Here is a 15,682-nt window from a genome sequence, read left to right on the forward strand (position 1 = left end):
TGTAAGACCAGGAATATTTTGAATATAAATGTCATATATTTTGCACAAAAGATAACATAGTTAATTTGAGAAAAAATTTTTATCTAAAATTTGTATGTCTAATGCAAAAATATGATGTTTATATTCAAAATGATCATCAAATTATAAGAATTCCAGCAATGTAAATTATATTCAGACCGGATAATTTGTATGAATTTTATGAGCTAAAATAAATATCTTCAGTTAAAAAAAAAATAATTCTTCACTGGGTAACAGATGGTCGGTCGGTCCCTCCCTCCCCCCCACCCCTACCAACCGTCCCAAGGAGATGTGTGGGATAACCACTAAATTTTAATAAATAATACCTCAAACTAAAGTTAGGATAATATAATTGACATTGCTGGATTCCTTGTAAGACCAGGAATATTTTGAATATAAATGTAATATATTTTGCACAAAAGATAACATAGTTAATTTGAGAAAAATTTTTATCTAAAATTTGTATGTCTAATGCAAAAATATGATGTTTATATTCAAAATGATCACCAAATTATAGGAATTCCAGCAATGTAAATTATATTCTGGCCGGGTAATTTGTATGAATTTTATGAGCTAAAACAGGCAGTCAGGCAGGGTGGGGCAAATCTAAAAATAGCGTCTCGAGCCGGACACTCACCGCGTATATGTGGAAAAAATCCGTGTTAAGTGAAAGTTCAGCTCTGGCGAGGCACCGCGTATATGATAAAACGCGTTAAGTGAAACCGCGTTAGGCGGGGTAATACTGTACTTACGACCTGCTCTGACCTTACGACCGTCGGGACATACGACCGCGGCAGTCGTGACCAAAAATATTTTCAAATGACGCGCGCATTTTCTATACTGAAACGTTTGTCCAGGGCGAGAGCGCGGCTCGGGTCGCCGCGTGGGTACACTCACTCAGTGGAGCGCTTACTTGGTGTTTGGCTATCGTATCCTATACTGATTGCGCTGTGAACTTTCGTTATTATCGTATTTAATTGACTTTATAATGACTGGAAAGTTTAAAAGTGAAAGTGCTGGTGGTGCTCCAAAGAAAAGGAGACAGGCAATTACTTTTGACATGAAAATGAAGATAATAACGCAGCATGAGAATGGAAAAACTGTAGCAACAATCTCACGTGACCTAGGTTTCTCACACTCAACCATATCCACTATTCTGAAGGACAAGGAACGTACTCGTGATGTAGTGAAAGGAACAACACCTATAAAGGGAACTATAATTTCAAAGAAAAGACAAGGTCCTATTCACGATATGGAAAAATTATTGGTGATATGGATAGAAGACCAGATACAGAAGCGTGTACCCTTAAGCCTTCTAACCATACAGGCTAAAGCAAGATGCCTGTTCCAAAGCCTGAAGGAGCAGGCAGGAGATGAATGTGAGCAAACCTTTATAGGAAGTCATGGGTGGTTTGATAGATTTAAAAATGCTACAGTCTACACACTGTTAAGGTGAGTGGAGAGGCAGCTAGTGCCGATGTTGGTGCTGCCGAAGCTTTTAAGGAGGAGTTAGATGAAGTGATTGTGGAAGGGAATTATTTGCCTGAGCAATTATTCAATGTGGATGAGACTGGATTATTGTGGAAGCGCATGCCTGAGTGGACATACATCCACAAAGAGGCAAAAACAATGCTAGGATTCAAGGCATTCAAGGACAGAATTACACTTCTGTTGGGGGGAATGTTGCTGGTTTCAAGCTAAAACCCTTCATGATCTATCATTCAGAGAACCCCAGGGCTTTTAAACATGTCAGCAAGCACACACTGCCAGTGTTTTATCGCAGTAATAAGAAAGCTTGTATGGCCTTAGCACTGTTTGAGGATTGGTTCATGACTTGTTTCATTCCACGAGCCAAGGAGTATTGTCTGCAACAACGGATTCCATTCAAGATTTTGCTGATTTTGGATAATGCTCCGGGACACCCACCACACCTGGACGACATGCACCCTGATGTTAAGGTAGTCTACATTCCACCTAACACTACCTCTATTATCCAACCCATGGATCAAGGTGCTATTGCTGCCTTTAAAGCGTATTATTTATGCACGACCTTCGCTCAGGCTGTTGCTGCTACTGAAGGTGAGAAAACGCTCAGAGAGTTTTGGAAGGAGTACAACGTTTTGTCATGTATAAAGAACATTAGTGCAGCATGGGATCAGGTTACAAAACATTGCATGAATGGAATATGGAAGAAAATCCTGAAAAGATATGTGAACAGTTTCAAAGGATTTAATGAAAATTAAGTTATTTCGGATATTAGTAGCAAGATAGTGGAGTTAGGTAAACAGCTGGAGTTAGAAATTGATAATAAAGATGTTGAACAGTTGGTTGAAAGTGTAGCAGAAGGCGCTCAGTAACGAGGATGTTATTGAACTAGATGCACAGAAAATTGCAGAGGAAGAAGAGAGACAAAATGTAGAAGAACCTGCACCCCCCAAAAAGTTTTCAGTGAAACAAATAGCAGAGGTATTTGCTACAATTAATAAAGGAATGCAAATGTTTGATGGCATGGATCAAAATTATGAGCGTTATGCCAAAGTTGACAGAATGATCCAAGATGTACTTGCTTGCTACAGAGAAATTTATAATGAAAAGAAAAAACAAACTGTGCAGTCTAAATTGGACATCTATTTTAAGAAGTCCCCCAGTGCTGTCTCCTCACGTCCCACCAGTGCTGCCTCTTCACTCCCTCAAGATGATCCAATACCTTCACCAGCAAGTTTCCACAGTACATAAACCTGTCTGAAGAAAGCGACATTGATGACCCACCCAGCCCTGTCTCCTCCTCTGCTTCATCCAATTAATATAGTCTCCATGTATCCTGTAAATAGAAAATTATGGGGGCCCCGTGTGCATTCAGCTGACTACATTAAAGGTAAGTGCCCAGTCACGCTGTATCCATTCCTCATTATTTATTACTTTTACTGTACTGTATCCAGTCCTCATTATTTATTACTTTTACTGTACTGTATTTCATTGTAGATTTTTTTTTTTTTTTTATCTATGTCGGACTTAAGACCAATCGGACTTACGACCTGGATTTGGGTCCCTAACCCCGTTGTAAGTCGGGGAGCACTTGTACATATTTCTGCCACAGCACAATACAATATGGTACTTTTCCATGAAGCAAGCAGCCTAGCAACAAGCCTAAATATTTAGGCATTAGTATTATCCAGCCCTACAATAAAAGCAACAGCTGGTTGTAGTTCTATATACAGTACATAAATATATTAGTGTTACATGCCATACTTGTATGTTATGTGAAAAAATAATGTTTTATTAAAGGTGTGTTCACACGTGCATACATTTGGTTGCCAACATGTGATCAACAAGAAGAAACACGGATCTAATGCACGCAGCCGCACCCTACCAGTTGGAACCCTGTGCCTCATTTTGATCACATGTTAGCGACAAATTGTACACACGTGTGGATGCACCTTTAGGCTCACACAAAACAGCCTGTAATTTTCCATGAAGTCATGAGCCAACAGAGACATAAAAACTGGTTGTACTGTATACATAAATACCCTTAGTGTTAGTATCACTCCATATGAACCATTTCAATATAATGTTAAGAATTTTTTTTTTCATTAATACCGACTGTAACAGCACATGAATTATGCAAGGCACAAAGAATTTTGGCCACACTTCAGTTAATTTGTATCCAAGAGATAGTTCAAATAGGGTAGAGATCTGAAGTTGTCAAATTAGCAAGGTACAAATGTATTAATATTATTAATGCAAAAATAGTACATTTGCTGCTGGTCTTTCTTATTAGTGAGCATGGACTATAATTATACATTAATGTTATTATTGCCTATAAAACAACAGACTACACCAAGCAACCTGATGTGAACAAAGATGGTAGCAGTGCATGTGCCAAGAGTGGCATCTTTCTTTACTTTATTCTTAGAAAAACCTAAATAGTAGTGCTATTCCTCCACCCAATTTACTTTATTATTCAGGCAAGATATAAGTTCTCTCACATAGGTATGTTTAATTAGGTAGCTGGTTAACTTGGGCTAGGGTCCTTAAATATTATGGTCTCGGTTTTAGTGGGGATCCTCATCCCCATAGGGTTATCCTTTGACGTGAAAGATACAGGGTGAGTTTTGGAGACATTTCTAGGGAAAAAATTTGTTTTATAAGGTGGAAAATGCAGAATTTTGAATCTCAAAGCACATTTGTCTTTTCCTGTAAGTTTAAGGAGATATTGCCAGAGCACAGCAAGCATTTCCTAACTTAGCACCAATAAATCAGAACAGCAAAGCATTTATATTATTTTTAAAAGAGTTTTCAATTAAGTGAATACCGTATATACCCGTGTATAGCACGAGTTCTTAAGACCAAATTTTTGGGCAAAAAGTTGGGGGTCGAACTCTATACGGGTAATAGTTTCGTTAGGTTGAAAAATATTTACCAGTAACTACCAGTAAACAATGGAAACGACGCACCAACGCACCACCCGCTGTGAGTGTCGGTACAGTTGCGTCATCATAGCAAGCCCAAAGTAGCCAAATGCATGGTATGGTATGCACAGGAGTATGTAGAACATAAAGTATTCATTTTTAAAAGTTTATTTATAGATACATAAATTTTTGTTAATTAAATTTGAAACATCAATATGATGTGAGTCAGGTCATCTACACACAGTTGCCAGTTTCAAAATTTTCCTTTTAAAATTTTAAGTTACCGAGTATTTCTTTTCCCAAATCATTTTACAATACTGTAGGTAAAACAGTATACTATTGTGCAAACCCCACAGAAAAAAAATTAACAAATGGAGACACCAAAAATGTAAAAAAAAAAAATGCTGTCTGACTTGCAACACTGTTGGTAGGGTCAGGTGGTTCTAACGGTACCTGCCAGGACCCGGTAATCAAATTTATAACAATATCTAACCTCAATTACTGTAGTTTATCTGATGTAGGCAATATGAAGCAAAAAATACCAGTTAAAGTGAGAAATTGGAAGAGAATAAACAAGAAAGATGTTGGGCTATTTTTGGTAGGGCTGAGGGAGAGAGTACCAGCTGTTTGGTCTTTTTTGGCGGGAGAGTCACGCAAATATCCGTACTAGTATTTGTTTGGTGTTCTGTATTTTTAAAAATGAATACTTGTAAATTAAAAGTACCGTAACATTGTATTATATAAAATCTTGTCATATTTCTGGAAAATAAGAAGCAAGAAAATAAGAATACACCGGTAAACACAATTTCAACGTACGCTAAAATTAAAAGCTGCTTAAGAAGGGCCGATGCAAACACAAAGCCTTCGCGACCAGGGCTCTGCCGTATCAGTTAGACGGTACACGTGTTTTTCGAATCGTTTTCAGTTAAAAAACTTTTACATCACAAGTGAATTAGGATAGAATATTATTGTAATATAACAGTTTTTAACTGAAAACCATTCAAAAGGCGATTACGGTAACATCTTTTGAACGAAAGAAAGCGAGTCATTGTTTTTGTCACGATTTTATCCCACTTTCCACTATAATACGTACGTCATTTCAGCAAAAATATTACATTTCCATATTCTCAGAAATAAATAGTAGTTTTGCTGAAACGTGATGTATTTCAATGTAAATTTGGATAGACTACACATGACGAAAACAAAAGACTTCACCTAAGCTTCCGATGTTCTTGAGATGTTATTCGTTTTTTTAATAGTTTTCGGTTAAAATTCTGTTATATTACAATGATATTCTATTCATACTGTGCTTGATATACTACATTCACGGAAATGTAATATTTTTTCCTGAAATTACGTACGTATTACAGTGGAAAGTGGGATAAAATCGTGACGAAAACAATGACTCGCTTTCTTTCGTTCAAAAGATGTTACCGTAATCGCTTTTCGAATGGTTTAGTTAAAAAACTGTTGTATTACAATAATATTCCCTCCTACTTGACTTGAATAAATACTTGAATGGAAATATACAATATTTTTGTTGAAACTACCCGCGTTTCAGTGTAAAGTGTCGTAATAATAAATGGTAAACAAGTTTATAGGACGTAGAGTTTTTCTGAAGGTTTTGTTGTTCCATTACCCTCAAAAACTTGGGTCGACCTATAAACGAGGAATATCATAAATTAACGATTTCTTGGTCATAAAATCGGGGTCGCAATTTATATAATTTAAGGTTATAGATTATATATACGTATTTACATTTTTAGTAATAAATGATACCTCAGAGTAAAGTTAGGATAATATAATTGACATTTCTGGATTCCTTGCAGGTCAGGGAATATTTTGAATGTAAACTTCATATATTTTGCACAAAAGATAAAATATTTGCTTTGTGTAAACCAAATTATTACATTAGATCTAAAATTTGTATGTCTAATGCAAAATCCATGATGTTTATATTCAAAATGACCATCATATTGTAAGCATTCCAGCAATGTAAATTATATTCTGGCCGGGTATTTTGTATGAATTTTATGAGCTAAATAAAAAATTATACTTCACCCGCATATATGAGTAGATGCACCGCGTAAAATGAAATTCCGGTTCTGGCTAGATACCGCGTAAAGCGAAACTACGTAAATCGGGGTATTACTGTACTATTTTCTATAGAAATGTCAATGATTTTCTGTATATGTAATGATTTTCATGGGGCAAAGGGAGGCTGGAGAACATAACTCCGTATTTTATCTATTTTTTATGGGGAAAATTGATCCGCTTAATGTTGTTTTGTATAACGTTGCATTTTCAGCAACGTAACCCAGACGTTAAGCGAGAACTTAGGAATTCCCCGGTTATCACAAATATTGGGGCATTTTCCCCATAAGAATTAATGTGAATAGGAGGGTGCGTTCCCAGCTGGCAATTTTCTCCACATACAGTTAACCCTCACTTTACGCGGTCCCGCATTCCGCGTTTCCACGTTAACGCGGTGCCTTGCCAGAACCTCACGTGCTCACATTACTCGGTACGTGAACCCCATTACGCGGAGATTGTCCGGCGCGACGCTATTTTTAGATTCGCGCCACCCGCCCGCCTGCCTGCCTGCCTCTCCCTCCTCCTCCCTCCGCTTGGGCAAGCGGCGCGGTAAGGTTGCGCAGTGTGTGTCTTTGTTGCGTTATCACTGACGTCATATGACGTATCAGACCTGTGATTGGCCATGCATCCCTACCCCCCTCTGCTGCTAGCTGTAATTGGCTTAAAGTATTATGACGTGTCCACCCGGGGGAGGGAGGGAGGGAGGAAAGACGACGCTTGACCTAGCCGCGGCAGTTTCATCCCTCCAGGCCACTCCGTGTAAACGCGCATCCATTGTTCCGTAAAATGGCTTCCGCCGGACCACCACCCCCAGAGAGAAACCTTTCCTTACCTGGACCCAGCGGCACTAAACCAAAGAAGACACGACGTTCCTTAAGCTACGAGGTGAAGTATAGCATCATCCAAGAGTTGGAGAAAGGAACAAGGCAGGTTGATTTGGCGCGCCAGCATGGCGTGAACGAATCTACGATCCGGACTATAAAGAAGGATTCAGCCAAGATAAAGGAGCACATGAAGATCACAAAGTCTACAGGTGCTTCTATGATCAAGTATTTTCACAACCAGGTGCTTCTCAAGACAGAAAATTACTTGTGAGGTACTTGGTGCGTCAGGCGCGACGGAACATGGCGGTCGACACGCGCTCTGTTAAGGACTACGCACGTGAACTGTACATGGCAGTGGCACGAAAGATGGGAACTTCAGAGCCCAAACCCTTTAATGCTTCCTCTGGGTGGTTACAGAGGTTTAAGATCCGGAACAAGATCACCAATATAAACATTGGTGGTGAAGAAGCGAGTGCTGATCGTGCTGCGGCTCGGGAATTTCCTCCGTTTTTACGTGAGATTATGGAGGAAGGACAGTACAGTGACGACCAGGTGTTTAACATGGACGAATCTGGTCTTTTCTGGAGAAAACTACCTTCCAAGTCCTACATTGTGAAGAATGCCAGCAGGATTCGGGGCCGGAAAATGCAGAAGGAACGCATCACCGTCCTGTTTACCACCAATGCCTCCGGTACCTGTAAGCTCAAGTTATCGGTGATCCACACAGCCCGCAAGCCGCACGCCTACAAGAGCATGGACATGACCAAGCTAAATGTCCACTGGCTGACAGCACGTAAGGCATGGATGTTCTCTACACTGTCCCTCTCCTGGTTTGATGACTGTTTTGTTCCCGATGTAAAGAAATTCTGTGAGCGACAGAATGTCCCATTTAATATTTTGTTGCTGCTGGACAACGCACCAGGACACTCGCCCCTACTGTTAGATCGTCACCCCAACGTAAAAGTGGTCTTCCTTCCTCCCAACACTATGTCTATATTACAGTCCATGGACCAGGAGTTGATTTGCAATGTGAAAGCTGCATTCTCAAAAAAATTCCAGCTCCTGAACGACTACACCAACGCCAGGGAAGAGTTGCGTAACCTGAGTGACACCACCACCGATAGCAAGAGCGAAGAAGATGAGGATCAACAGTTATAACAGCAAAAAATACTCTTCAAACAATTCTGGAGAGTATTTAACATCAAGAAAGCTGTGGACTTCTTGGTGGAGTCATGGGATCAGCTGTCTATTGCTACAATTCGTCACGCATGGAGACGTGTTGCATGGAATACCAGGTGAGAGGAGGAGTCAATCTGTGACTGGTGAGGTTCAGAATGTTGCAGTAGCAGTGGACCTTGCCAGAGAAGCTGCGCAGACTGTTACAGTTCCAGGCTTCTCCGAGACCACCAACGACGACATCCTGGAGGTGATCAGAAATCCTGAAGTGACTGCCGACGAGATGTTGGAAGAAGAACACGTCAGTGAAGAGGAGGAAGAAGGTGCGGCAGTCTCCGAAGAACACAATTTAAGTCATAGTGATATTAAGGGTGCCATGGAGTGTGCAGAGAAGATGAAGTCCTTCCTTTCCCGCGACAATGACGATGACCGCTATGAAGTCTTCCATAACCGGCTGGTGCAGGCTATGGAGCTGTACATCAAGGTGTATCACGACAACATCAACGCCAGCCGTCAGCAAAGCATAACAGATTTCTTCGCCCGCAACCCACCACAGCCAGCCCAAGCCAGTGATAGTGGCAGTGAAGATGACTTTGAGGGATTTGTCAGGGAAGCCCTGACAACTGTAAGTGACAGTGATGGTGATTCACCTAGTAATGGTGATTCACCTGAGGGCCAGTAATCTGCCCTCTGCCTCGGAACCAGCCTCCATCCCCGTATGCTGACCCATCTCTTCTACTACCGTAAGTGTTCCACCTAATTTTTAGTTTTCTAACCTTACCTTTATTTTTCCTATGTTAACCTTTATCTTTCCTAACCTAACCTCTTCTATATTACTTGTTTTTTCATACCATCATAAAGTTAAGATAAAATTTTTACTACAACATAGTTGTGTGTCGTCAAAAAGTGGAGTTTGGGGATCGGCCCGGACTCCATTTCAATTAAGCCCATATGTTATGTTATTCACTTTACGCGTTCCTCACTTTCCGCGGTACCCTCCGGGTTACATTAACCGCATAAAGTGAGGGTTAACTGTATTTTTTAATATACACACTTCATTATTTGAGGATATTAGGGTCCAGGGTCACATGTACAGTATACTGTAGTACTGGTATATGTGAGGAATAAACAAAAAATATATTAATAAATAAAAGAAAAGAAAAAAATTGCAGCAATGCCAGTTGGCAAATGTTTCACTAAACATGGAACATGGGAAACTGGAGTGGCTGAGATCCCCAACATTGTTCCATCCTCCTCCCACGATCTGCGCTCTAACTACTGTACCGTGCATTTAAGAAATGTTCATTCCCTTTATGTTTATGACCTTACGATAATCTTCTTTTTTTGCACATTTTGTATGAACGATTGTGAGTGTGTGTGCACGACATTTGTAGATGAGTGTAAACATTTAAGCTTGTTTGACTTAAGTACTGTACTCCATTGCCATATAAAGAATTCTAGAATGCACAGCGTGTTTTTTCATGCTGCGGTTTGGAAATACAGGTACAGTACAGGCATTAATTTCTAAAACCTGCGAGTCCTCATGCATGGAAAAAACACACTCATGTGAAGCGGGCCTTACAGCTGAATATGAAAGCTGCAGCTAGCCCATGTAGTTTGAGATATTACTGTAGGGATTTAAATTTTCCTTTGCGAATATCTAATAGGGGTGTTAAAAGATCAATTGCAGATTAGCGGGGTTGCGATTAGTGAGATATTCCTGTATATAATAATAATAATAATAATTAACGGTTTATTGAAAGAGCATGGCAGCCGGAAGGCTGAAAATATACAGTTGCATAATTGGGGAATGGGTCTCTTGATTTACAAATAAAATACAAGTAACATAAGTGATACAAATATGATATATAATAACTAGGTGGGGAGAAGCTCAAACTACAGGGCATTTCAACATAGTGACAGTGCAAAAAGTAAGAATGACTGGAAGTGAATACACTGGTTGATTACAAGTTACAGTGGTCCCTCGGTTAACGAGCACAATCCGTTCTAGTAGGTTGCTCGTTAATCGAAAAACTCGTTAACCGAAACCATTGTTTCAATGGGTTTTTGGGTAATTGGTTCCAGCTCACCGAAAATTGCCTAAATTCAACAGAAAATGTAGAAAAGTACACTTACTTTGAGGTGTGTATGTAGAAGGCTCCTGGATGATGATGATGATGATGGGAATTAGAATGGGGGTGGAGGAGAAGGGAGAAGAGAAGGCATTGGGTTGGAAGAGAAGTCACCCCATGGCGCCATTTCACCCATAAAATTTTTGTTCTCTTGGTGTAATTCAAGATTATTTTCTTTAAATCAACACTGCACTGCATTATATATTGTTAATATGTAAAATCAATTTCAAAATGACCAATAATTTGCTTGCAAACACAGAAAAAAAGCGTTTAGTTGAAGAGAGTCTCAAGCAAGATGTTACCTCCACTGAAAAGACACAAAGACTGACGCCTGTATGGTGTGTTGAGAGGCTGGATGGCGCGCATAAAACTAGTTTCATTACCTTCAATTATGTTCAATAATTGTTAAAATGACTAAAAAATTTAATATTAAACTTTTAAAATTATTGAATAGTATAAACTTCTTGATATTTGCTAAAATGGTAAGGAATTTAAGCCCTAGAACCGATTACTGTATTGGCAGACTAATACTACAGCTGGTGAACCTCCAAATGCAAGCGAAAACATGTTCAGGTCGGCCCGTAAGAAACTCGTTAATCGAGGGATTACAAACGAAGTTAAGAATCTTATGGAAGTTAACTCGTTAACCGAAATCTCGTTAACCGAGGCGCTCATAAACCGAGGGACCACTGTATTGATAATTTTTACAATGGTTGGGACTGGGCTGTTCTTATAGCGATCAGTTCGTGCTCGTATGGGCTGGATGCGGTTGTGGTGTCGAACAGCAATTCTCGGGCGAGGGATTTCTGGTGTTAGTAGGAGTCGGTGTTGAGTATGGTGCAGAAGCTTCTCACCAAATTTGCAGATGAGGTCTTGGTGATGGTCAGTGAGAGCCGAGAGGGTCAGTGTGTTGAGCGCTTCTTGATATGTGAAGTAGGAAGGGGAGAGAATAATCTTGCATGCCCTCTTTTGCACTTTTTCTAGGCGTTTACGTTGTGTGGCATTTAGGGAGGAAGACCAGGTAGGGGAGACATAGGTTAGCTTGGGAAGTATGAATGTTGAGTTAACACTGAGGATCTCGCGTGCAGGAACTCCGAGGGACTTGAGTCGGCGGAGGAGATGGACACAGAAACTGGAGGATTTGACAACTTCACTGATGTGTGGTTTCCAATTTAGTTTGTTGTCTATGGTGATGCCGAGGAGCTTAATGCAATCTGCAACCTGGAGTGTGTTGGGACCTAAAGTAATGGAAGGGGGTGGGACAACGTCGGAGGAGAGGTTGATGGTCTTGGTATGGTTGATGGTGATGTGTTACAGCACTTCCTAAGGTGCTGTAAGTTATGTGCTAGATTATGGGCTCACTTATGGAGTCCGCTACCAAATTTTTGTTTTGAGTATACCGATCGGAGACTGTAAGTCCTGTTACGGGGTAAACAAAGAGATACAGTCCCATAAATTTTTTTGAGTATGCGGCCCCTGATAAGATGTGTAATTTAGAGTCGATATGAGATGCGTAGTTTAGAATCTTGGAAAACTTTCCTCAGCACCCAGAAACCTGGAGATGTGGGTAGTGTCTGTCTGTGCAAGACGCGTAGTTTATACTCTCGGAAACCTTTTCCAGTACGTACCCAGAAAAATTCCGGGGAACTCTCCCGTTACCCGGAAGATCTCTGGCTAATGGGGAGATCATTGTACTGTTAATTAGTACGGACTGACTGTTATTCAATGGGGTTAGAGACCTCAAAAGTTTTATATCCTGCTCTTATAATGATTAAATAATGGCTAAATAACTCAAATAATTTGTAAATAGACAAAAACAATAAATTTATGCAAAATGAAGACATAAACACAATAAATTTATACAATATGAAGATTTACTTTCATTCACCTTACATGATACTTATGTGTACAGCTGCAAGTTGCAATTCCCCAGCTGTCATTACAAGTAATTTCAGGTAGACATGTATTTTTTTTTAACATTGTTGCATGCATACACAATCTTTCATACATAATTTGCTAAAAAATTATTATAAGGTCAAAAACATAAAATTAATAAACATTACTTATGTACTGTACATGAGAGTTAGTGTGGATTATAGAAGGGGGAGGGGGGTGCAGCGTTGGGATCTCATCCTTCCGCCCTGCTGTGAGCTGCATTATTGTCATTTTTCAACTTGAAATTTCGGGTAGATATCCTGTATTATTTTATTTATTTTTTTATGCACACAACTATCCATACAGAATGTGTAAAAAACAAAATACAGGTGCTCCTCTTCTTAAGAACGTTCAACTTACAAACTTTCAGAGATACAAACATCATCACTGAGGGGGGTTACTGTCAGAACAGGTGTTTAATGTGGATGAGACTGGATTGTTTTGAAGAAAATTCCAGATAGAACAAACATTACCTAAAAGAAGAGTGAGCCAGGTTTTAAGGCTGTATTAAAGGGTATAGCTGTTCTAAATATCCATAATCTTTTCATTCTTTACAATATGTTTGGTATCTACAAGAGTAAAGTTGGACTTACAAACAAGCCTCAGGAACGTAACTCGTTCGTAAGTAGAGGAGCACCTGTAAAAGAAAATCCTAAAGTCAAAAACAGAAAGGGAATAAAAATTTCTCATGTGTGCAGGACTTAACACATATAGAGGGGGGAAAGGGAGCTGCATGGAAGTCTCAGCACGCTGTTTTGTGAGTAGTGACACGATTGCCAAATGGCAATGCAGTTTTCTTTATTTATTTTTTATTTATTTTTATTAATTTCTATTTATTCCTCATATTTACTGGTAAAGTATATTATGTATTATGTTATGTACAAAGAATCGCTTCTTCCACACGTAGATCATCCTCTGGGCAATTGAACGGTTCATCCTGACAGTCACCATGGACGACAGAGCCTCTCGTGCATCCCGTGTGGGTCGCACGTGTTGCACAATTCTAAGATTGCATTAGCATATCGGAATACTGTATTGCGAGTTATTGCACATCACTTTTTCATAGCATTGACACTGAAGGAAATGCATTCAGGTAGCGATCCTCATAAAAATTATCTTAGCCATCGCTTAGCAGTAAAAGGTGTTAATTTTTTAACCATAAAACTGATCGAGCGTATATAGATCCTTAGTATAATGTTCATTGCCTGTAGCTAACTACTGTGATATAGTACCTAACACATAAAAAAATTAATAATATAAATTTTGTATATTAACATAAGGGACCATATTCATACAAGCGAGAATAGCTTTAAAATAGTGAGAAGAGGTTTAAGAGAATAGGCTCTTCATACAGTATAAGCAAATACAGTATTCACAGAGTGAATGTATAGGAGTATGTGATGTTTTAAATAGAATTCACATAAAGGAAACCTGCTTAGATTGAGTGTTTACTGCATAGTTATATAAAATTTAAAGAAAATACAGGTACTGTACAGTATAGCTACATATGAATTTTCATTTATGTTTCATTAAAAGCTTGCAGAAAGTGTCAAGTATTTCAAGTTCAACAAAAAAAGGGTTGAAATGATGAGCAAGGCAGATGAAGTGCCAGCAGAATGTGATGGCATTGTGTACTGGATGTGCCGTGATCAAAGAGTTCAAGGTTTGTGTTACTTTATAATGAAAGCTGATTTTTTCAATATACAGTACCTCCTACAATCCAAACAAGTTGATGATTATAACACATCTTCTTGTATTATTGAATATACTGCAAAATTGAGACCAGATTTATGTCTCATGCATTTAAATACTCATACTTCTTATTTTCAAGATAATTGGGCAATGCTGTTTGCTCAGCGTTTAGCACTGAAAAACAAAGTGTCTCTTCATGTGGCTTTCTGCCTCATTCCAAAGTTTCTTGATGCCACAATTCGCCAGTACCACTTCATGTTAAAAGGTAAGCTTTTTAAAAGTTGGTGCAGGTCATAGTTTGAAATTGGTGCATGCCTGGCCTCACTCTATATTTTATTTGGTTATTGCCAGATGATTTTATTCAGCACAGAGGTGACCCCATACACAAGGGTAAGGTCAATTTTTCCTTTTTTTTCTTTTTTCTTTTGTTGGGTATTAAAATTTAAAAACATGAAAAAAAATTATTAGTTATGATATAAAGAGAATTGAAGAAATAGAAATCTGACAGGGTTGTCAATGTTTTGGTAAATAAAATCTGATTTATTTGATTTAAACAGGATTTTTTTGTTTTTAATTTTGTAAAAAAAAATATAAATACATACTGTACTGTAGACTTTTTCCCTTGTTGACTGACAACTTTTCCCACTCTTCTCCTCCTATGGACTTGTTCTTATAACTGTATGTAATATAATTAATTATATGAGATATATCTGTATTAAGGATTCATGGGATTCCTGAGAGGGACATTCCTGGACTGGGGTGGGGATGACTAATGTCACTTCATCCCTTTGAGATGTATTATTATTATTTTTTTATCTCAGTAAACATATCAATCAATCAATTAAAAATTAAGGAACTATGTTGGTACAGAAAAGGCAGCTAAACTTGTCTTCTTTTTATCATTCTTTCAAAGTTTTTGAATGCAGACACTGGTAATGGTTGTAATGTGTGATGTAGCAAAGACTAAGAAACATTAGAATTAGATTTTTATAGATGTCAAATGTTGTGATTTAGTTGGTTTTGCTTTGTTCATCTATTGTATTTGCAACTCTGAAGTACAGTATGCCTAAAACAAGTTATTATTGCCTTTAATACTGTACTTAAATGCAACTCCTATATGTTTGAAGTACAGGTTGTACCTCTCTAGTCCGGCAACCTCGGGACCTGACCGGTGCCGGACCATGGAAATTCACCCTTTTCCTGGATAGATAGTGACTTGTGCTTATGCCTGGAAGCACTAGCACCACTTTCTCTGCATCATGGTCTCTTTGAAGACATATTGAAGAGTTAAATGTCGTATAGTAGCTTCTCAAATTTTGCGAGTTTTTAATTCTTAACGTATTTTATTGGAACACACAAAAAAATGAATAAATAAAAATTTTGCTGGTGGAAACTTGAATTT

The 15,682-nt window shown here is 38.7% G+C and overlaps 1 protein-coding gene across 1 annotated transcript in view; it reads left to right on the forward strand.

The window, feature by feature from the left end:
• The window catches only part of LOC121863296 (deoxyribodipyrimidine photo-lyase-like), a 47,847-nt gene extending 32,382 nt beyond the window's left edge, over positions 1 to 15,465 (forward strand). The window contains exons 3-4 of the mRNA XM_042361885.1: positions 14,122 to 14,251; positions 14,420 to 15,465. Of these exons, the coding sequence (XP_042217819.1) occupies positions 14,122 to 14,251; positions 14,420 to 14,577 (288 nt within the window). The 3' untranslated portion in view covers positions 14,578 to 15,465. The remainder of the gene's footprint in view (positions 1 to 14,121; positions 14,252 to 14,419) is intronic.
• The last annotated feature ends 217 nt before the right edge of the window (positions 15,466 to 15,682 follow it).

The sequence above is a fragment of the Homarus americanus genome, unplaced genomic scaffold, assembly GCF_018991925.1.
Source record: "Homarus americanus isolate GMGI-L3 unplaced genomic scaffold, GMGI_Hamer_2.0 scaffold46197, whole genome shotgun sequence".
Taxonomy (NCBI): Eukaryota; Metazoa; Arthropoda; class Malacostraca; order Decapoda; family Nephropidae; genus Homarus; species Homarus americanus.